At 39.9% G+C, this 24,815-nt stretch overlaps 1 protein-coding gene across 2 annotated transcripts in view; it reads right to left on the reverse strand.

Moving 5' to 3' along the window:
- si:ch211-51h4.2 overlaps positions 1-24,815 on the reverse strand; it is a 99,765-nt gene that overhangs the window by 40,786 nt on the left and 34,164 nt on the right. For both annotated transcript variants that reach the window (XM_020049289.2, XM_034293795.1), the window contains 3 exons: positions 12,405-12,504; positions 7,102-7,160; positions 6,608-6,672 (listed from right to left, as the gene is read on the reverse strand). In XM_020049289.2, coding sequence (XP_019904848.1) covers positions 6,608-6,672; positions 7,102-7,160; positions 12,405-12,504 — 224 coding nt within the window. The remainder of the gene's footprint in view (positions 1-6,607; positions 6,673-7,101; positions 7,161-12,404; positions 12,505-24,815) is intronic.

Below are 24,815 nucleotides of genomic sequence, written 5' to 3' on the forward strand. Positions count from 1 at the left end.
GCTGCTTGGTGATGGTCTTGTAGCCCATTCCAGCCTTGTGTAGGTCTTGGCCATGTTGGAGAGTTTGGAATCTGATTGATTGATTGCTTCTGTGGACAGGTGTCTTTTATACAGGTAACAAACCCTTTAAGAGTGTGCTCCAAATCTCAGCTTGTTACCTGTGTAAAAGCCACCTGGGGGCAAGAAATCTTTCTGATTGAGAGGGGATCAGATACTTATTTCAGTCATTAAAATCAAATCAATTTATAATATTTTTGACATGCGTTTTTCTGGATTTTTTTGTTGTTATTCTGTCTCTCACTGTTCAAATAAACCTACCATTAAAATTATAGACTGATCATTTCTTTGTCAGTGGGTAAATGTACAAAATCAGCAGGGGATCAAATAAATGTCCCCCTCACTGTAGGCTAATTGCCCTGTATATTAATGATTATTATTATTATTATTATTGTTATGATTATTATTATTGTTGTTACTATTGTTATCATAAAAAATGCACATCACTGAATAACAAATAACAGATTTATTAGTTTCCCAGGGAAACTAACAGCAGCCAATCAGAAACGGATAGCAATTTAACATTCAAATTTTAATAAAACAACAACCAGAAATGCCAAACAATAATGATTCATATAAATTGTTCCAACGGAAAACAAGCTGGCAATTATCAAGGGGTAAAAGCAGAAATATTAACTTTAAAAGGAAATAGGTTAAAAACCCTTGAAAGTTAGAGAGAGCCCTGTGCCTGGTTGTATTGAAGTCTTGTCAACAAAGCCACATGTATTGAATAGTGTTTTAATGTGCGCCTGGATGCTGGACGCTAAGCTGCTTTCAGGGGAAGTCCAAAAGTGGAATATCCTCTTGTAAAAGTGTAACAACTGCGATAACAAGGAGTTCACGGTGTATCCCTCAGAGAAATGAACGCTTTTAAGAGAAATTCTTCCACGGGAATTACCAAGAAAGAGTGTGTCCATTTTCCAGAGTTTACACAGTAATCGCAATGTGGGTGAAATTTTATAGATGATACACTGATGTCCGATTCCCATAAAGGCAGCACGGAGCTGCGCCACAAGAAGCTGACAGAAACACTGAAGACTAAAAGAGTTACGATACACCTTCTCGTCCAGTCGCAGTGGTGTAAACCGGCAGGTTTTAATGTTGCAGACCACAGTTTTTGCAAGTAGTTAAAACTTTAAACTATTGTTGTGAATCTTCGGTGTAAACTCGGCTTAAAATAAACGGCCCCCAAAGGGCACCTCAACGCTCCCCTTTTCAAAATATTGCTTCCAACGCCCCCCGTTGTCCTCTGAATGCCCCCTGGGGGGCAATACCTTCCCCGTTGAGAAACACTGATGTGAATGATGAATCAAAGACAGGTAGGCAGGAAGTTACAGATTGGTACAAGAAATTGACATAATGTAATATGTCTCAGGTCTATGCGCTGATTTTAAAACCTCAGAATACTGTGATAGCAATTAAAACGTTTGATTGCTGTGGTGCACCTGATCAATTCCCTCAAAACATTACGTTTATTACCATCAAATTCACCAGCGTTCCTCATGTCTATTTCACAGTAAGATTTTGACTAATAGGGCTTAGATAGTAGGACGCTTTACCTAAAATGCATCATTCAACTCACGGATTACACACATTACGGACCCGACCCAGCCAGGGAACTGGTGGACAGGGAAAGTGGTGGTGGTGTGGTGGATGTTTCCCTCTCAGCAGTAAGCACAGTAATTGTGCAGCAACAATGGGCAGAGATAGGGGCAGCAGTGGTGTAGAGGAACACAAAACATTGCAGGGACAGGGCTGGCAGAGGGCCCAGCCCTGGGTAGCTTGGCCTCTGTTAAGAAGCCAGGGTTCCCGCACAAAGACAGGGCCGGGAGATGATATAAATCAGACATAACACAGGACACAGGCACAGCACATCCTGGGCTCTGGATACAACAGCTGGGACAGCGTTAACAAACCCACGCCGCAGACATTGCTTGCCTCTGCCCAATTCATACATAAATTTACCCCCAGCTACACAAACAACTCATTTATCCATACAAAGGAGTTTAAAGGCCTTAGTCTAATAATTCTTAATGCGTCTTCTCAACATAGAATTATTCTAATTTAAAACGGATAAAAGAACTGGAGAACAGTTTCCTGCTGGTTACAGTGAACCTGAAAAATTTACATTGCTCAGATATACAACAAAACATGCCTGTCAGAGAAAAGGTGTTACTGAAATAAGGAGAAATAGGTAAAAAAAAAAAAAGAAAAGTTAACAATTATTTGAACACAAGGTATGTGAAGAAAGTAATGAACACCTTCTCCAACTGTTGATTTCTAAACTCAGGGAAAAAGGCTGTGGAGATTTATCTGTTAATTTGTTGTGGTCATGCTTGAGAAAGCCCAACATAAAGACCATTCTATTTTATTCCACTGTTCTCATGCTCTACAGGGCGGCATTATAGAATTATGTTCAGGGTGATAATTATACATCAAAATTATGGTCTGACAAATGGGTGGTGAGAAAATTGCTTACCAAGATGTCAAGTTATGCCAAGAGCCTCCAGGAAGGAGGTGAATGAAAGAGCTGCTAATCATCTTTACTCCGCCTTGGATGAACTGCAATTAATTGACAAAAGGGTATGCGTGTGTATGTGTGCATGCATGTTTGAAAGTGTGTTCAATTCTAACATTTTAACAACATGTGCAGACCAACTTAAAGCCATTCAGCACTTGATTGATATTTATCTGAAATGCTCAATGTGTTTGAATCATATGTTAGTTTCATGTAGCAGTTGGTAGAGTTTGGTGCTCATAATGCTAGGGTTGTGAGTTAAATTCCTAAAGGGGGAATGTATGCACTCACTAGAGTACTTTGTCTGAATAAAAGCATCTGTAAAATTACTTAAATGTAAATGTCTCTGTGGCACTGGTAAATACTAGCCAATGACAACTTTGGGAAGTCTTTCCTCCACATACCAAGTGTCTCTGTACCATTGAAATAAGAATAAATAGGAACGGTGTCCTCAACTTAATGATCACCATAAAACATGTCCTCAATGGTCTGAGAAACCTACATACAAACTGTCTTTTGATTATTGAAATATATCTAATCTACCAGAAAAACACTGAACTTTGTTTTCATGGAGTAGTTAAATTCATTAGGGTGTTTTTCTTAGCCACAGTGCTTAAAAATCCTTTAGCTAGCACTGCAAGCATTTTATGAAAACTGAAGATGTAAAACAGGAATAATAATATACATTTCATTGATTGGTTGATTCAATTATGTTTCTTTTTCTGTTTGATGGCAATACAATTCATACCGAACATGAGTGCTGCTACAATTCATATCGAACATGGAAGCTGGTCTTTATCGAATAAGCCATAAAGACTTATGGGGTATTTGAATCTCTCGTAGCAACCTTGTATTGTTGAACTTAGGAACAAGTTGCTGGGTATATCGAGTTATAGTTGGACAAGGTTTTTTTAAGCCCAACTTTAGGAAATCTCAATAAAGCAGTTAAGCTATGTAACTAACTAGTTTGCATGAATCCATTGTGTTTATTATAATCCCTCTTGTCCTCATCTTTTAGTGTTGAACCTTAGAGAAAAACAGGTAATAAAAGCAAAAAGTATACCCATCAATCTGTGTCGTGATTTGATGAATGCACATTCTATTGCATATCTGTTATCATCACATACATTGCCTACAGAAAGTATTCAGACCCCTTCACTTTCTTCACAGTTTGTTGCGTTATGGACTTAATTTATAATTTAATGAATATATATTTTACCATCAACCAATATAATAGTCCATAATGACAAAGCTAAATCACATTCAGATATTCTGGCTAAAACTTGATTATCTAATGTACATAAGTATTCAGACACTTCATTCAGTCCTTTTTAGATGCACTTTTAGCAGCGATTCTCTTGGGGAAGCCTCTACTGGCTTTGTCCACCTGGATATGGGCAGTTTCACCCATTCTTCCTTGTAGATCCTCTCAAGCTTAGTCAGATTGGATGGGGTGCAACGAATAACTGATTTTCAGGTCTCCCCACTGATATTTAATGTGGTTCTGGTCTTTAAATTTGCTGCCCATGCGCAATCACAGACTTTTCCTGATGCTACAACAGTGTTGTCTTGGCTGTGTGCTTTGGTTCATTGTCATGCTGAAAGATTAATATTTGCCTCCGTCTGAAGTCCTTATCCTTCCCTCTATCCTGACCAGTCTTTGTTACTGAGAAGCATCCCCATAGCATGTTGCTACCACCACAAAGGGATGGTATTAGCCAGGTGATTTCCACCAGAAGTAGCGATTGGCATTCTGGCCAGCTCTAAGTGTATTGAGGGTTGTAAACTTCTTCCATTTCACAATGATTATGCCTACTGTGCTCCTGGTGAAATTTTTTTTTGCAACCACTCACAGGTCTATGCATTTTTTTTATTATGTCCAATCAATACATTTGCCACAGGTGGACTCCAATCAAGTTCTAGAGACATCAAGGATGTCGGATACATTTTCCATGTGTTTCTCCAGCATCTTGCAGCCATATTCCACACCAATCTGTTTATATCGAATTTTATTCATAAGACCAAGGAGTCCGTCGATGAAGTCTTCATTGTTTTAAGACTGTATTCATGGGTGTGAGGTATATTTTCCCTTGAAATGTTTAGTGAGTGTATGGTGATTTTGTTTAAACCACTGCATTCATTGGTAACATTTTAGTACGACTTGACCTAAAAGGTTTTTCACGATAAGACATTTATTGTTCTGTCAAGATGAACATTAGCGCATGGGACTCTGTATACAGCTCCGGCCTTAGATTAGCTTCCTTCGACTATGTGATCGTTGTGCTGTGTAATGACACAGTCTGTTATCAGTCAACAGAGTGTACCAATGAGTTTACCATTTAGAATGTCTAGGGTTAAAGGTTAAAAGTCTGTTGTTTTAATTCTATTTCTTTTATCTCTAAAATCAACATGCCTATTGGCACTGATGAGGTGTCCTGTTACTGTTGGTGGTGGTGGGGGAGATTCAGAGTGGCTCACTGTTCTGATTAAGTTTGTCACCAGAAGACCAGATGCTGCCAATTTGCAGGATGCAAATGAAGCAGACGTGGAATATGTTACCATGCTGAAAGAAGTGATGGATTCTGACAGGAAAGATAAACCTCAGCGTGGCAACGGCACTGTGTTACAAGGAGCCATTGGAAGAAGCACAGCCAAAATGATTGCTTAGAGAGTGAGAGTGACGCCTCCGGAAAACGAATGGGCCAAGAAGTAGGCAGTTAAATAAAACGGTCATCACCAGCAACAAATAAACAAATATGAATGGAGCAAATGTAGCAAATCAAATAAAGTTCTGCATAGGCAAGAACCACTGCTGGACAAGAATAAGATTGCTGAACCTTAAAGACAAATATATAGCCTGTTCAGGAATAAACCTAAACAGAGACAGAGCAAAATATTACATTTGTTAGAATACCCAGTGTAATCAACCACTGAACTGATTTTTTTTTAGAGTACTATAAAATATAATTAAAGCAATTAAACTGTGGTGTAATGTGCTATTAGCAATACAATAAGTTAAGGAGGCTTCCATTATGTTTCATACAACAGTTACTAGCACAAATTATAGCAGTGCCTAATGCTATTTCCTATTTTACTGAAAGGTAGGATACCACTGTTACCCTAGTTTTTTCTACACTTATTCTTTAGTCCCTCTCTTCCCCTTTGTACATCAGAAAAAAAGTTTAATCTATATACTCAGATGTCAGAAATACATATTGTTGTTAAATGTAAAAATGTGGTGTAGGATAAGCTGTGCTCTTCAGAGGAGCAGGCAGGGGCTATGGTGGTGAAGGATGATAAATGACGGGTTAGTCAGGAAAAGTCTACTGCAAGCGAATCAGCAGCCTAGCTCCAGTGGCTGATGGGAGATTTCATCTCCTGGATCAAACTCTTTTCGTTTCATCTGCTTCAACATAATTGCTTTCACTCTCGAGTAAAAAACCACTGATTGCAAACTCAATAGGTTTTTTACAGATGATTAGATACAACAGAGGCCTTTTTCTAAAAAAAAATAATAATGTTGGCAGTCCTTTAGTAAGAGAGACATCAAAGACAAACAACACGCAGGGAGCCCTCAGTGGCACACTCCAGTACCAGTCTGAAACCTCACTCCTTTCTGCTTTGTCTGGTCCAATGTTGCAACTGGAAACATTTACATTGTTGAAAACACCAGGAGACTGACTGTCATATTACTAGGTTTATTCTTGTCTGTGGTCCAAAGCGGTTCCAGGCTTACTGGAGCGTACCGTTTTGGGACAACTGGATTGTACTCATACCATCTGTCATGGAGAGCAGACATCTAGTCAGCAGGTACAGGAGTGGGTGCTGGTTCCAGGCCTGTGAAGTTTGGACAGACCCACCGACTGGGATAACTGCCTATTTGTAAGAGAGATGCCACATCACCTTGTGGTATTGTGCCATCATCCACCCAAATACATTGTCTTAAACTGGCCCTTCAAACATGTCCGAACCACTGGCCAATCGCCAAGAAAGCTGATCAAACTTTTAACAGTGAATGGAAAGAACACTAACCACAATATATTCAGAACTGCGCATGTGGCAAGTCCTCCCAATATGACTCTTCTGAACCACATGATCTATGAATAAAGATGGAGAAAAAGAGCCAGTCAAACCAACAGCATATGACAGTAAATGTAATCAACTCATTTCCTCTCAGCGTGGAAGGAGTGTCGCCTGATAGTATCAACTCTATTATCCTTTTTGTCTCCATACTAGGCTACCTGCTGAGCAGGGGAAACAACTCTAACTGAGAGCAGTGGTTCTCTATCACAACACAATGAGCTCAGTGGAGTACTCATTTATGCCCTATGTAGCATTGGAATCCTGGTCTCTTACTGACATTTGATCATCGGCACAATTGCATGCAGTTTATGCTGAGAGGGACAATTATCTCAAATGTTTAAACTCTCCAGAGCAACATCAGGTGGGAATTCACCTAGAAAGTGTTGTAAATAAATTGAGTGTGCACGCGAGTGTTTGTGCACAGACGCTAAAATTCATAATACCTGTGTCTTGTTCTGGGATATTTCTGAAAACAGGAGAGGCATCACATTGACAATCCCCCCTGCAAAGACATAAGATCATTTTATTTAAAATGAGTGCAGTTACTTTTTTGTAAAAGTTTACATTTCAATGTATTCCACCCAAACTGCACATTCCCATGATTTACATTGTAAAATAGGAATGTGTTAGAACAATAGATGGTTTTTAAAAAGTAACATGGCAAATGTGTTGTTGAAATCTGTTGAGATAGAGTCAACCCACAGTGCAATGCTTTCTCTAGAAGTCAGCTGGTTAGATTCAGCACCTTTGGAAAGTATTCAGACATTGTCATTTGTGTTATACATTTCAACAAAACATAACTTATAATGACAGAAAATGTTTTTAGAAATGTTTGTTGATATTTCAAAAATAGAAAATGGAAATATTTAATTTAAATATGCATTCAGACTGTAAGTTCACTACTTTCTAGAAGCACTTTTATCAGGGGTAACAATTTTTCAAGCCTGGATTAGGGCAGTTTCTCCCATTCTTCGTTGTAAATCCTCTTTGACTAGGTTACTCAAGGACATTCTCTCTCAGCCCTTGAGGTGGCATGACATAGGCCTTTTATTCAGGAGTGGCTTCCATCTATCCACTCTACAATAAGGGCCTCATTGACACAGTGCTTCAGTGGTGGTTGTCCTTCTGGCAGGTTCTTCAATCTATACAGAGAAACTCTGAAGCTCTGTTAAGAGTGGCCATTGGGTTCTTGGTCACCGCCCTGACCAAAGCCCCTCTTGCCTGATTATTAAGTTTAGGCGGATGACCAGTTCTAGCCTTGGTGGTTCCAAACTACAATTTCACAACAATGAAGCCCACTGTGCTCCTGGGAACTTCCAATGCTTTAAAAATGTTTTGCACCCTTTCCACCTATGCCACTACACAAGGCACGAGGTGTTGAAACCCACTATTCTTAACTATAGTGTACCAGCATATTTCTGCAGCTACACACTCACAGCCATCACTTTTGTCATTTCTTTAGCCTGATCAGACTGATGCTAAAGGCTGCTTGAAAGCATTGAGGAGACAAAGTTGTATTGTTGATTTGCATTTCTGTGTTGCTCCGGGGATACTGATACTCAGGAGATGTCGGTGTAGATGTGTCAACGTGATTGAGATGTTAGCAGGTGCGTAGGGTACTTTCATCAAGCACCTGCAAAATAAAGGCAATGTTTTATCAACAACTCTCTATTCATCACCGTTGTACTCTGCTGAAAGGCCCAAATGCTGGCGAACTGGAAATACAGTATCTCACAAAAGTGAGTACACCCCTCACATTTTTGGAAATATTTGAGTACATCATGTCATGTGACAACACTGAAGAAATGACACTTTCCTACAATGTAAAGTGGTGAGTGTACAGCTTGTATAACAGTGTAAATTTGCTGTCCCCTCAAAATAACTCAACACACAGCCATTAATGTCTAAACAACTGGCAACAAAAGTGAGTACACCCATAAGTGTAAATGTCCAAATTGGGCCCAATTAGCCATTTTCCCTCCCTGGTGTCATGTGACTCGTTAGTGTTACAAGATCCCAGGTGTGAATGGGGAGCAGGTGTGTTAATTTGGTGTTATCGCTCTCACACTCCCTTATACTGGTCACTGGAAGTTAAACATGGCACCTCGTGGCAAAGAACTCTCTGAGGATCTGAAAAAAAGAATTGTTGCTCTACATAAAGATGGCATAGGCTATAAGAAGATTGCCAAGACCCTGAAACTGAGCTGCAGCATGGTGGCCAAGACCATACAGCGGTTTAACAGAACAGGTTCCACTCAGAACATGCCTCGCCATGGTCAACCAAAGAAGTTGAAGGCACATGCTCAGCGTCATATCCAGAGGTTGTCTTTGGGAAATAGACGTGTGCTGCCAGCATTGCTGCAGAGGTTGAAGGGGTGGAGGGTCAGCCTGTCAGTGCTCAGACCATACGCCGCACACTGCATCAAATTGGTCAGCATGGCTGTCGTCCCAGAAGGAAGCCTCTTCTAAAGATGATGCACAACAAAAACTGTTTGCTGAAGACAAGCAGACTAAGGACATGGATTACTGGAACCATGTCCTGTGGTCTGATGAGACCAAGATAAACTTATTTGGTTCAGATGGTGTCAAGCGTGTGTGGCGGCAACAAGGTGAGGAGTACAAAGACAAGTGTGTCTTGCCTTCAGTCAAGCATGGTGGTGTGAGTGTCATGGTCTGGGGCTGCATGAGTGAACCATGAATGCCAACATGTACTGTGACTTACTGAAGCAGATCATGATCCCCTCCCTTTGAAGACTGTGCCGCAGGGCAGTATTCCAACATGAAAACGACCCCAAACACCCCTCCAAGACCACCACTGCTTTGCTAAAGAAGCTGAGGGTAAGGGTGATGGACTGGCCAAGCATGTCTCCAGACCTTGTGGGGCATCCTCAAACGGAAGGTGGAGGAGCGCAAGGTCTCTAACATCCACCAGAGTGCAAGGTCGCTAACATCCACCAGCTCTGTGATGTCATCATGGGGGAGTGGAAGAGGACTCCAGTGGCAACCTGTGAAACTCTAGTGAACTCCATGCCCAAGAGGGTTAAGGCAGTGCTGGAAAATTATGGTGTCCACACAAAATATTGACACTCTGGGCCCAATTTGTACATTTTCACTTTTGTTGCCAGTGGTTTAGACATTAATGGCTGAGTGTTGTGTTATTTTGAGGGGACAGCAAATTTGCACTGTTATACAAGCTGTACACTCATTACTTTACATTGTAGCAAAGTGTCATTTCTTCAGTGTTATACTCAAATATTTACAAAAAATGTGAGGGATGTACTCACTTTTGTGAGATACTGTATAAACAAAGCCAGAGTTAGCAATGTTATTTTATTAATACCATCAATTGCCATTGTATTACAACAGAAGCTGTTTCTCCTTGAGATAGGCACAAAAAACTAATAATTTTGATTACAACTTGACAGAGTAGTCTTAAATGTTATCATTAGCTCACTGAGAATAATTCAAAAGCCATTCAGCACAGCGTAGCTAGTAATTTATTTTGGGCAGTCACAATATCAGATTTTCACTACATGATTATCGTGGCCACAATAATTCACAGTAACAGTATTATTGCTGTATCTATAGAACATTTGAAGTAAAAAAAATGCTATCAGTCAAATTCATCTTCAACTTTGTTTAATGTGTTTTTTTCCCTCTTTTTTGGCAAATACGAGTGTTTGGAGGTGGAGAGAGTCTGTAACCATAACTCTACAAATAAAATAAAAAAAGGTGTACAAAAAAGAAAAATTACACTGAACCAGATGAAATGGCAACCAGATTAACTCCTAAACAAAAGATCCACAAGTCCTAACACCGAGAGGAATTTTGGAAAAAATAAAAAACATTTTTGCTTAGTGAATAGGCAACAAAAAGGCGTTGATTAAAACTCTAGTGTATAGGACCAGACTTGTAGCTTGATCACGTGCATCGTTTGTCCATGAATAAGCTATGGAAAAACCAAGAAGGGTTTTTGGAAAAATACAACATCCTTTTTTTCATGTGAATAGGCTACAAAAATGGTGCGTCTTTGCGAATCTCTCCCGGGGGTTCTAGTGGGGCTAACGAGTTGATTTCAATGCCAGTGCATATATCCAGTCCATGTCCAATTTAAGCACATGAATAGTTTGTCTATAGGTGACATGAATAAGGTATCGAGAAACCGAGTGGGGCTTTTGGAAAAATACAACTTTAGTTTTGCCTAGTGAATACAATATTCTCATATGTGTATTATTAACATGATATCAATATAAAATAAAATTATATCACGGTTAGTGTCAATACCAATATATCACGACACCCCACCATACCATATACTGTTACAAATATGTGTACTTCTACAGCTCTAGTTTATATTGATGGCTTTTAAAAAACTCTCTAGTTTAAAAAACAACTCTAGTTTATAACAAAACAATGTGGGTCTAAATACTTTCCGTAGGCACTGTATTATTCTGTGGCTATACAACAATGCCTCTACATACATTCAAACCAAAGTCAGTATCAGCATGTGAAATAGTTGGATAGTTCTAAATTCACTGAAAACAAACAGCGTTATCATCCATTTGCAGTTACCAGAATATGCAGCTGCTACACAATACTACATGATTCCACAGACACAAACAATTAATTATGGTGACATTTTTGTCAACAAAATTGTAAGTATTATTATATGTTGTGTTTTTGGTCGTGGCTTATTCCTTCATTCGCTGGGCTACCTCAATCCCCTTTGCATTGTGCTGACATAGTAGACTAGGGTCTGTTTTCACTCTAAAAAGTACAAAACAATCATTAGGAAAATATAACATGGAGACAGAGGATTAAAGCACTATATTGCAGCAGATGGTAGAATGAGAAAGGTAAGAGCCCTGTAATTTGCACTGTTTTGCCCCTCGGGTTTATCATTAGTTTTAGACAAATAAACAAAGAGCCATAACCCTACAGGGACTGCTCAACCATTCCCCGCTATCCATGGAAATATAGAACTATCCAAACAACCACTTAGAAGGCTTTTGTTTCATTAATAAACCCATACATATTGCATAGTTAGTTTACCATTACTGTCTTGAACGTGTGTGTACTGCATTCTCTGTCTCGCTGGCTAAATCAGGTCTGCAGATTCTGTGGTTAGCAGGTACTCTGCTCTCACTGTAAGCAAAATGCTGCCCTCTGACTCTTTAAAAGCAACAGCCCATTAGGAGTGCAGACAGTCAACAAAAGCTCCGGAGAGGGGAGCAGGGCTGTAAATGAAACTCCCTCCACTCCCACGCGCGAAGGGCTTGTTTGCTCTTTAGACACTAGTCCCAGGCGGCGCAGGCCTCACATGCCCTAGGACCTCGTTGCTCTCAATGTACTAACCAATTAACCGGATAGGAGAGAAGGCGGGTGGGTGGGGTGGGGGCCAGTGTGATCCCCCACCCTCCCTCGCTCCATTTGCTCCCGCCTCCAGTGTCACGAAGAAAGCCAGGGTTATCCTAGCCCCTCCATTAACTGTTCAGCAAACATACACCTCTCCTGCCAATTAAGGCCGAAAGGGAGCTTTTCTCAACTCCCTCCCTCCAGCTGCCAGTCCAGTGCTGCTCTCCCCACACCTATAGGCAACATAAAGAGAAGTTTTCCTATCTTCTTGACATTCTTCACATGTTTAATAGGGAATGGACATGTCTATGTTCTGTTTTCTCTCAGCATTCGTGTTCCATGAGGTGGAGGTGGAGGACTCAGGGATAGAGTAGTGTGAGTTAGTTCTCACCCAGTGCAACCGTGCCCATTAGGAAAGGCTTCCCAATTTGGCTGAAGTCATTCGTGGTCGCCTGTTGAACCTCTGACCCCACAGCAAATGTCACGGCTACCTTTGGGGAGACAAATTACAAGAGGGGTTACAAAAAAACGAAAGTCAAAGAACAACATCTCAGAGAGAACATGGACCGTGTAGAGATTCTCATTTAATGTGACATTTTCACAATAAGAGAAATGTTTGCCGGTAGATGTTCCAATGGCTGGAGGGGGTATGTGCTGATACTGCGGTGGGTAGGCTATACATGTCAGTGGTAAACAACAAAAACACTAGCACAAATGGAAACTCATGTCATGGCTACAATGGATCATTGAATATACAAATGCAGAACTGCTGCATTGGAGTAGTAGGCGTTGCATGTGAAAGTGCATCATTTTACGGGGGGGGGGGGGGGGGTGTCCATACCAATGTTCAGGCACAATTAAATTTCATCCAACAATAATTCAAATTTACTTTGTCATTGCTTTCAAATTTTCCGTTCCACAAAGTGTTAACACTCAGCATCCCGTTGCTCCTCCTGATTGGTTGGAGAGCACATTACATCAGTGACCGTGGCAAGCCAATTTTTTTCTTAGCCGAGAGACATCAGTAGGATACTGTTGTGTTGCCAGATGTGCGCAGTTTCCAGAAAAATTTGTCTATTTTTAATGACAGTGTGCAGTGTGGCGACCACGGGTGATTGTGCTGTTCACAGTTTATGAAATCTGGCAACCCTACTACTGTCAGTTCATTGGTAACCTTTAAAGCAAATTATTTTACACTCCTTGATAGTATTGTTCAAAATGGATTGTTTTGCTAACAACACATTGCTAGTTCTAATTTGGTGACTTTGATAATGTTTTGATATTATCGCTACACCAACATTCTAACATCAGCTCAGTCTTAACTAACTGCATATATCAACGTGTTTTAGGATAGCCACAGAGAGAACAGCAGCTAACAAACAAAACTTCAACATAAGGATGTTTTTTTACAAAAAGCTTTACATAGCTATTCAGCCGGCTAGCTCTACACAGTTGATAATGATTGTAGAAAACTTAGAATGAATTCACAAATATAGCAGTCGTCTCATATTTTGCCTATAAACAGCATGGATCAATGTATAACTTGTCAAGCGAATGAAAAGGTGCCCGTGATGGTACAAAGCAGCAAAAAATGCTTTCCTGAAAATAAGTACAAAAATTTAAATGAGGAATATCTGAATCACAAAGGGTGACAAACTTCGCCTCTCTATCTGCTTTCTGTTCCTTCTTTTTCTTAAATCTTCTCAGTGTGTCTGTACATTGCTGCTGTACAGCGCTGTTCCTTTTATTTGATATGTTTTTAAAAAGTTGTTGAGGGGTGCAACAAGCGCAATTTGATACTTCATGGCATTTTATTTGCAGTAATAAAGCACTTACCTAAAAATACTTCTGTACATTGTAGTTACAAACTCAGCTACTTACCTTTTGGTTCAGAAATCTGTTACAAACCTACCAACCGCTCACATTTTCTCAATTACCACATAAAACACAAATAACACATGAGGATGCAGTATAATGTAATATGACCCTACTATTAAAAATGTCTATAAGAAATGTCGCCACCAATATTCAAACCAAACCGACGGCCCTGTGCATGGGTAAGGCAGTACTACCAAACTACAAATCTTGCCGGTGATAGGGACATTATTGTTACAACCTGACCAAGGATCAACCTTATGTGAGCATTAGACATGAGTGTTAAAGTCTACCTGGCCCAGACTGATGGGGCTCTTTGGTGCATTAGTCCACTGGTGAGGCCCCGTGGAATAGTGTGTGCTTGTGTGACAACAGAGATGCACAAGTGTTCTTAATAGGACTTCCACTGTGGCAGCAGGGACTTTCAGTCTTTAAAAAAACACAGCAACTAGAACAAGTTAGGCTTAGTATCTTTTTCTCCGCAGACCACTGGATTTTTACATTGAAATAAAGGGGGAGCGGATTCCATTGTGTGAAAAGAATTAGAGGATGTTGAAGACAACAAATTACAGTAAACTGTTTGTAAACAGTGTAAGCCTGAGACTATTGAGGGTAAAATAATTCACAGATTGCATTTGGCTGTGAAGCACATTGACAGAGGTGAACTACATGGGCTCACAGAAAGCTGGCACTTACTGGGATAACAATTCTCCCCGAGTAAACATTTTGCACCTGTAAAGAATGCCCTGGATTATGGGGAAGAGGATTCCATTAGGTGCCCAAGTCTTTTTGAGCACCAGAGAGAAATAGGTTTAAGTGCCTTTCTATCTCCACTAAAAAGCCTCCATGGACTGTGTGATGGAGGAGATATCGGGCAAGAGCTGTGATTATCCTGCTCCCAATGTGACATTGTCAGAAATCTGGGGTTTGTGGAAAGAAAAGAACTGTAAAAGCATACATTACAAAACAAAGAGCGTGTTCTCTCAGTCCCTGCACTTTGTTTGAGTATGTCCACCCAACACTCCTCTTTCGCCAGCTCACTCCTCTCTCTTTTCACTCTTTCTCTCATTCTCACTGTCTCTCTGCCGCTTTCTCTCTTTCACCTGCAATGCAACAAAGGGTTGCTTGGGTACAGAGAACAAAGCACAATCCTGCACAGAAGCACTCAAGGGGCTAACCTTTTTGGTACTTAAAACAGCTGCAGCTGTTCGTGCAGAGCATGGAAGAACACAATTTTCACGTCAATTCAGACCAAACAAAAATATGTACACATACGCAAGCGCAAATGCACGGACACACAAATACACAAATTCAGAACTATATGCACGCGCGCACACACACACACACACACACACACACACCTCTTCAGCACTTTCTCTGTATAGCGAGTTACCTCAAAAGGAACAGATAGAACACTGAGGCGTCATATCACTTAATGCACATTGGGGACCTTGGGATGAACAAACTGAGTGAATCCATTTTACAGGAGATAAGATGGAGGAGAGGGAAGATAAGGGTGAGACTGCCCCAGCCAGGCCAGGCAGACTGATGGGAGAGCAGAGGGCTGATGTTCCAAGGCAAAGCATCGCTCTCTGTCCTGGAAAGGGGAATGTTCCAGAGCACTCTCGCCTGGCCACTTCAGCCCGTACCCATTGCAAGTCAAGTGACAACGTGACAAAGGAGCCTGTGCTCTACCCGTGCAGTAATACCCACAGACACACAAAGGACCAGTGTGGTTTTTCATCCTTTGACATGAGAACTTGCAGCTCTTTCTATCTGTAATGTTGAAACGGAGCATTCATCTGCCTTCTAAGTTATAGAAACATAGGTTGGACCGCAATCTTCACGCTTATCGTCATGGTAGCACAAACAATTATCTGTCAATGTTTTAACATTAGTGTGACTGGAGTAAGGGGTTTGAAATCTTTACCAATTATCCAGTATAAATGTCACACTCATTATTCTATGAAACCATAAAATTGGACTTGATTTCCCATGCATAATTTGCCCTGAATAAAATGATGTCTCCGAAATATTGCTGGAAATATGAGGGAGAGATTTGTTTAAATGAAAAGTGATACATTTGGTAACCAGTTTGCATCATTTCAAATGACTTAATTGAGAGCTTATTAAGGTGCAACCATTAATTCTCTCCTGGTATGTCATTAGTCATTAACCAAACACGTTTTGGGCATCAGAGCTGTCTTTTGTTGAAAACTGCTTTTCATGGCTATTAATTGATTTGTGGTATGTTACTGCCTGTGTGAATTCCAGTCCATTCAATTTGTCATTTAGATGAAATTCACACCAAGGTCTCCTCAGTGCGTCATTCACTGTGCTAATGGGAAATTGTGTCAGAATATTGTTATCATCCTGATTAATCTAAAGTGCCAGCAAAGTTTACTCAGGGATCATTGGCACAATTAGTCAAAAGCACTCTCAATTACGATTTCTTACTTTACATTCAACAAGTGGATGTTACAAAACGAAATTGTCAGTTTCACTCCTCTAACTAAATCCATGTAGAGGAGTATTTCCAGACCAATTCATTTCTGGAGTTAATATTTTATCGAGGTTGTCAATCAGTCCTAAGATGAAATGGACTCTGCTAGACAGTGAAAACCACAATAGAAGTCTTGGTCTCCAGACATCGATCTGTTTGGAATAGATACCTGTAGCAACGCTCAGCAGGGGCATTATCACGGGAGATGAGACGCCTTCATGCCAACTTCAGAGAGAGCGGAAATCAATAGGAAACTAATAAAATACCACTGAGATATAAACAGAAAAACACAACCACGCACGCACGCTCACCTGCATACACAAACACACAAGCACACATGCACACACATAACATACAGAACATTTTAGAAGACATACACCCAAACATGCACACAGTCTCATCAATACACATGTAAGCACACAGGCAGACAGACAGAGAGACAGACACCTAGGTCTCATTGTGCTCTTAACAGAAGACCATAACCACATAAAAGGCTATAATTATGCTTGCATTCCCTTTTGTCTCTGTAAAATCAATCAAAGTGTCCATACAACTCCTTTGGCTGCACTGTTCCTCACTACGCCTGTCCTAGAGTTTCCCAATAAACTTTAATTACTCAAACATCCACAAGACAATTCTTCATTTTTATTAAGATATCATGACCAAGTTGCCAATTCTATTTAATTTAAGCTAAAAGGAGTTTTCAGCCTCCGTGTTGTTTATTTCAATTTCTACCATTCTGTCTCTATTCCATTCCTATTTCCAGTCCTGCGTTTGGGCCAGGCTAGTTCCTCTTACACAATGCATAACTTGAGAGGGGAGCATTTCCACAGAATTATGGTGAGGATGTTAAACAAAAACAATGGCCACGTTTAGAATGTTGGCAGTGACCTGAAGCATTTCCTTCTTCCACACAGTCAGAGAATCTTGTAGATACCACTTTTATGTTGCTATGTCCAGAATGAAGAAGATGAGCCAAAATGTAATGCTAACATATTAGCTCGGTTTAGGCCTGTGGTCTAGTAGTAACACTCCCAACTCCAAGTATGTTGCTCTCCACCGGAAAACCATTCAATTGTTAGACTTACAGTAATTGGGCTCCCACAAACACTGCAAAGGAAACCTCTTACTGCAGGTACATAAAAATAGTGTCCACAAGTTACTTAGACAGAAACAAAACATGGTGTCCACAATTTTTTTTTGCATAAATATAAATACAAATACTGAGTATTTTCTGATTGGCAGCATATTACATTCCTATGTACAGTTGGTTCTGTAAATATTTGGTAACTGACACAATTTTCATAATTTTGGCTCCGTACACGACCACAATGGATTTAAAATGAAACAACCGAGATGCAGTTGAAGTGCAGACTTTCAGCTTTAATTCAAGGGGTTGAACAAAAATATTGAAGGAAATGTTTAGGAATTGCAACGTTTTCATACACAGTCCCCTTATTTCAGGGGCGCAAATGTAATTGGACAAATCATAAATCCACAATCATAAATAAAATGTTAATTTGTTATACTTTGTCGAGAATCCTTTGCAGGCAATGAAAGCTTGAAGTCTGGAACGCATAGATATCACCAAACGCTGGGTTCCCTCCTTTGTGATGCTTTGCCAGGCCTTTACTGCAGCTGTCTTCAGTTGTTGTTTGTTTTTATGGGTCTTTCTGCCTTAAGTTTTGTCTTCAGAAAGTGAAATGCATGCTCGGTTGGATTGAGATCAGGTGATTGACCTGGCCATTGCAGAATATTCCACTTCTTTGCCTTAATAAACTCCTGGGTTGCTTTCGCATTGTGTTTTGGGTCATTATCCATCTATAAAGTGAAGCACTGTCCAATCAACTTTGTTGACTTTGTCTGAATCTAAGTAGACAATATATCCCTGTACACTTCAGAATTCATCCGGCTGCTTCTGTCTTCTGTCACATCATCAATAAACACTAGTGACCCAGTGCCATTGGAAGCCATGCATGTCCATGCCATCACACTGCCTCCACTTTGTTTTACAGATGATGTGGTATGCTTCAGATCATGAGCCATTCCAAGCCTTCTCCATACTTTTTTCTTCCCATCATTCTGTTACAGGTTTATCTTACTTTCATCTGTTCAAAGAATGCTGTTCCAGAACTGGGTTAACTTTTTTAGATGTTTTTAGGCAAAATCAGGACTTTCTATTCTTGAGGCTTATGAATGGTTTGCTTCTTGTGGTGAACCCTGTGTGGCCTTTTTTATTTAGAATGTACAAAACTGTTGATTTGGCCACACAATGTTCTTATTATCTCTCTTTTGCAGCCTAAGGATGGCCTATTTCACTTGCATTGAGAGCTATTTTGACCGCATGTTGTGGGTTCACAGCAACAGCTTCCAAATGCCACACCTGGAATCAACTCCAGACCTTTTACCTTGCTTAATTGATGAATAAATAATGAAGGAATAGCTCACACCTGTCCATGAAACAGCTTACAGTGGATATAAAAAGTCTACACAACCCTGTTAAAATGCCAGCTGGTGATATAAAAGAATGAGACAAAGATAAATCATGTCAGAACTTTTTCCACTTTTAATGTGACCTATATGTGAAAAATTCAATTGAAAAACAAGATGAAATCTTCAAGAGGGAAAAATAAGTAGTAACCTGGTTGCGTAAGTGTGAAGAAAGTTCAGTCACCCGATGACCAAAGAAAGCAAATTGTAGTCAGTGTGGACTTATTGTTTAGAAGTTACTCTTTCTGTATTCAGAAGCAGACGATTTTGCAGACACAGTCATTATTTTGTGTATGTGTGCCCAAGAAAATAAAGAATATCAGGGGAGACGAGATACCTTCATGCCAACATCAGAGAGCGGAAATCAATAGGAAACTAATAAAATACCACAGAGATATATGGCTTGGGTGGCTGGAGTCATTTAGTCATTTTAGGGCCTCCCTCTGACACCGCCTGATGTAGTGGTCTTGAATGACAGGGATTTTGACATGCTGGTGTGCTCTCAATGAAGCAGCCACCCATTCTACCTCAGCCTTACTGACGTGGATGTGGCCCCTAGCCTGTTCCTTTGCTGTTGTCCACAATCAGCCCTGTTGTCTTGCCCGTTTCTCAGGGTGATTGCGACATATTTTACTGTGGCATACGCTCACCACCTGTGTATGCCAGTTGTTCACCTGCTCTAGAAATGCACACGGGCACTGCATCTGCAGCCTTGTAAATGTTAACCCGTTGAAGTTTTACTCGGATCGTCTAGGCGGATTGAGATCACTTTTGAAGTTTCTTTAGAAAATCAATTGTGATATATTTAATAGTTACTGGCAGGATGTGACACATGTGCAAAATCTGTAGCATCATTTTGGGATTATCTACACTCAGTAACGTAATTACATTCATTTAATTTACTTGTAAATCATTTTCCTGTTAAGAAACAATAGTAGAAATCAAAAATGTTAATCACCAATTCAACAACGTAACTACAGGATATATCAATGTTACATCATGACTGTGCTAGTGCATCCAAGTGTGCCCCCAAGTGCAACTTTATTTTGCCTTTTCCCATCAGATGCGAACATGACCAACAGGCTAAATACCAAAATCAACATAAACCAACTACATTAATTTAGTGACAGCTCAAAATATACATAGCACATTAATGGACATTGAGATAGCATGCTCTTGACAGCAAATTTCACCTAGAGAACACTGATCTGTAATTTCTACTGGAAATACAATACAATGTGTAAATTTATTTGAAATTGAGTTTACATGTAAAAGTTTACATACCTTATGATGAATGGATGTTTAACATAAATCGACCACTGGGTCTCTATATCAGCTACTCAACAGATAGTGCTAAAGAGCAAGTGGAGATTTATTTCAAATATTAGAATGTCGGTGCCTGTCAATTTGGCGAATGCCACATCAACAGGTTTGCAGCAAATAGTGTACATTTTGTTGTAAAATTTATTAACATAAATCAGATGGGACCTAATGAACTGTATGACAAAAATGGATCAAAGGACAGAGGGCGTAAAAATCTGCTTGTATCTCAAACCTTGGTACTAAAATAAAGTTAATTGAAATACTGTGTTCCTGAATGATATTATCACCATTGTTACATACAAAATAAAGCATCAAAACCATTTCCACAATCCCAACAAAACATTCATTCAAAAAGCAAAAAAGGTAAAATCAAGCTAGAAAAAGTCTCAGGCAGTCCAGACTCACAATACAACATGAAATGTGTACATCCATCTTCAAAAGGCAAAGAATTTGCAATTCCAATAACTTCAGGGTCCTAGTGACATCCCTTTTCACTTCTCTTTTGCCGTCGTAAACTGGTTTATAAGAGCAATAAGGCATTTATTATTATTATTTTTTGGCTATATATTTGGCTTATATATTCTTCTCCCACTACGTAGTTGTCGGGGGCCATGTCATAAGAATTTCATTATGGATGACGCGGTGTTGTTCAGTGCATCTGACAAATAAACCTTGAAACTTGATTATCATTTTAACTAAGTCATAGAAACAATGTAACAGGCCACATTATCTTTAGAAACCAGTGCAGTCAAACTGCCTCACTGCCTGCTCCCATGCTTCTGCATGGTCCTAAGCAAACCAATCAGTTTTTTCCACTCAGGAGCTTGGCCCACCCAATCAGATTGGACTGTCTTGGATTAGCCTGCACATGCCTATGCAGCACATTATTCTACTAACAGAATTGCCCAGGTACAGTGGCTTTAATATCTCTCATCACTCATTCCAGTCTAACAGTGTAAACTGTAGTACACTATAAACGTCAACTTAGTTCCACAACAATGAAAATGGATACATACACTACAATGCATGCATCCAAAATGGGCGGACGGCCTTTCAGGGCTGCACATCAGCGATGCAAAGCTCAACCCAGCAGGGTGGACTATGAGGAGCTAAAAGAGAAATACTACTGGCGACAGCAACGCAATGGCAAGTTTATTTTCAGAGTTGCTTTTTAGGGACCCCCATAAAGATTCAATTTACAGCCAAATTCACAAGGAGGTCAGCGCGGAGCCTGTATCCATTATTCATTGTCAGCTGACACATCGTCCAGTAATTGTTCATAACCACACTGTCAGCAGACGAGAGAAAACACTTTCTCCTATCACAGCAGCCATAGCACGTTTGGAAAACTCTACTGTCAGTTATTGTGACACTCTGCAGAGAGATAACAAAAGAGCCTGATGAGATTTATATAATTACACTTTACTTTAAGTCTCATACAATACCCAGCATCCACCAGTCATGTACGTGCTGAAAGAGGTCTGGTGCATTTAGAGTACAGAAATAAGATTCCCAGATGATGCAGTAAATGAGATGACAAAACAATGCCGTTGAACCATCATCACATTTCATACAGTAAGATTTGTACGGCGCTTCCTAAGTTCTGTGCATTCGTTAACATGTACTGGTTCCGCAGTATAAAACATCAAACCAAATGCTAAAAAGACTATACGCAGACTGTGCATAAGTCAAATGTATCCACCGCTTTTAGAATGCATGGGGGCATTAGGGGCTTTTCAGAGCATGGGTTTATCTATAACAAAGCCATGCTAGGGAGTTGAATTTTATGACTCCCTTTAGGATATTCTGTCCTTGAGGAACAACAGAGAAATAGAAGAGATTGATTTTAGATTGCTTTAAAACACACACACACACACACACACACATACAATATACTAGTGAAGGTAAGATTGTGAATGTTTGGTATAGGAGCACAAGGTTGTAGTGTAATGGCACTATGACAATATCAAAGAAAAAGCAAAAAGGTCAAAACAGAGGCAAACTAAAACTAATCAAACACTTGGAGATAAATAAGACACATCTACAGTGATTATTCAAGTTTATTTCTAAAATAATGATTCGGCAAGAACACAACTAACAACAAACAAATGGCAGTTTGCCCAATGATGTTCACCTTCAACGTGGGGAGGCGTTGTGGAGATTGCAGCCACGCTTCACTCTAGCCATGCTTAATTGCCATTGCTGTAGGTACTCGTCATGAATGAGAACAAGGTGACACTTACTTGCTTAGCAAAACATATTTGATTCCCTGTTCATGAGATACAAGATTTGATTAGACTTTGGCAGCTAGTGCGAGACACTGGAAACAACTCTCTATGATTAGAGGAATACTGCCATCCACACGACCAAGAGATTTCAGGTCCCCCTGCGAGCAGTGACAGTCAAGCAAAATGATTTACCTGTCTGCGAGTGCATTGTTGTGATGAGGTTACAACCTTATAGATTACTATAGTATGTATGTGAGTGATTCAGTGTGCTTGTGTAGCAGCAGACGAAATGAATAAAAAAAAATCACAAGGTGGAAATTGATTTTTTTGGGGGGGCCATTGTGGTACCATAAATGACACAAAAAAGAAGAGGCAGAGATTCAACATGCCAACTCGTAGTTATCGAACAAAAGAGTTTAGAAGTAAGGTACCTCAGAATTCATATTTACACAACAAAACCTGTGTTTTTACCCTTCCAGTAGCAGAAATGATAAAAATTCATTCTGACCTAATGGGTAAAAAGGAGTGTAATTTTATTAAAAGTTTTAGAACTTCTTTATAAGGCTATATCATTTACTCTGCTATTTGAAATCAGATGTTTTGGCTCATGTTCACTCTAATTATCATTATGATGGGCCTTAAAATGGGAACAAATACTATATATGGAGACAACAAAACCCTAAACAGCACTGTGTTGAAATCTAAGATGTTTGCCTTTAGTGTGTTTTTAATTAGAGTTAGACTTGTTAGTCACAGAAAATACATTTAAGTGTAGGCCTTTCTTATCCAACAAGATAAAAATAGTCCTCTCAAGTGGTGCCTTTCAGATATGCTGTTGTATCAAAAACTGTATTACTGGTTTTAATGACACATTATCAACTTTCCCCACCTCTACAACTATAGCGTGATACATCCACTCTTACTAAAAAAAACCAAATTGATTGGCCAGATTACTCAAAACCTATAACTTGAAAAAATACATTTGTGTGGGTTTATTGCGTAAAATACACATATTTATGGATTCACTATACATTTGAGGTAGACACACCAAATCTGACACTAAACTATTTTTCAACTGCTGGTACACACTGGGCATCCTACAAGACAGCACTTGGGCAAATACATGGTTGAACATATAACCCTAAGGAGTATGTTAACACCATTTCCTAACACCTCAAGTAATTTTCGTGCCAGAAGACTCAACAGTAATTAAAAGGAGCTGAGAGACCACAACCTTGTAACATGTGACAGACATCATATTATTGTTCTGGCTAAAGCAACAGTATCAACCGACCAGCGCATCTCCAGCAGTGCTTCTGACACCGTTTCTGACATTGAGAATCAGTGACCTGAAAATATCTAATGGCCGCCTGTGTTACACTCACAGTGGGATCCAGTGCCATCTGCATGAAGTGAAAAATCGACCATGCCACTTGCATCCTAGCCTAACTCCCAGCATGTCATGTGCCAGGAGAGCCACTAAAGAGACAAAAAGATTAAAAAGGACAGTAATGACTGCACTGTCTGCTCAACCACAAACAGCAGTCATAACAACCCAAGAGTTATTCATCTCACGCGGATCGCTGTCCTTGAAATCTGACTGGGTAATTAACCCTAATATTCATAACCTTATCATAACCCCAGCCATCAGTCACTCTATCTAGGTCTGCCAAACTGGGACAGAGTGGCTTTACATCAGTCCCAAAGAGGGACACAATTCTACACTATCATTCTCTATGGTTGAAATCCATTAAAGGTGATTATTTAAGACGGCAGATTTGTTGAATTATGGGCGCTTAGGCATTTTAACTAGCATGCCAGAACATTGTCTTACATTTCCCATGCATTATTAACACATTTAAACAGTAGCCAAAGCCAAGCAAGAAACCATATGCATTTTTAATGGATCTATATTTCAGATTATATTTTTTGCTCAGTATAAATTAAATGTAACCTTAACAGTAAATCCCTGAATAGGGGTAATTAGCAGGCCAGCAAATAACCCACTTTCTGTCCAACTCTCTTCTTAATGATTTCCAGGCGGCCATAGAAATCACCTGCATATTCAATTGGAATCTTGGCAGACCTGCCTCAGACAGTCTAACATTACTGCTGCCCTTTACAGAATGGAAACCGGAGGCGATGGGACCAATGAAGGAAGATCTGGGAGAATCTATGGATTCTGTTTTCCCAAAGGAACCGGAACAATCTACAATACATCAACTGGAATCACAGATGGAGTGAGGGGGGCTATAGCTACGTGGACTGTGAACAAACCCCAACTGTTGTCACGATTAATGTCACTGTTGTGCGGTCATTGACTGTTTGATTGTATTACTGACAGGGGAATCAAATAAAAGCCCTCTCATTAGATTTTAATTAC

Source organism: Esox lucius, chromosome 8, assembly GCF_011004845.1.
Source record: "Esox lucius isolate fEsoLuc1 chromosome 8, fEsoLuc1.pri, whole genome shotgun sequence".
Classification (NCBI taxonomy): Eukaryota; Metazoa; Chordata; class Actinopteri; order Esociformes; family Esocidae; genus Esox; species Esox lucius.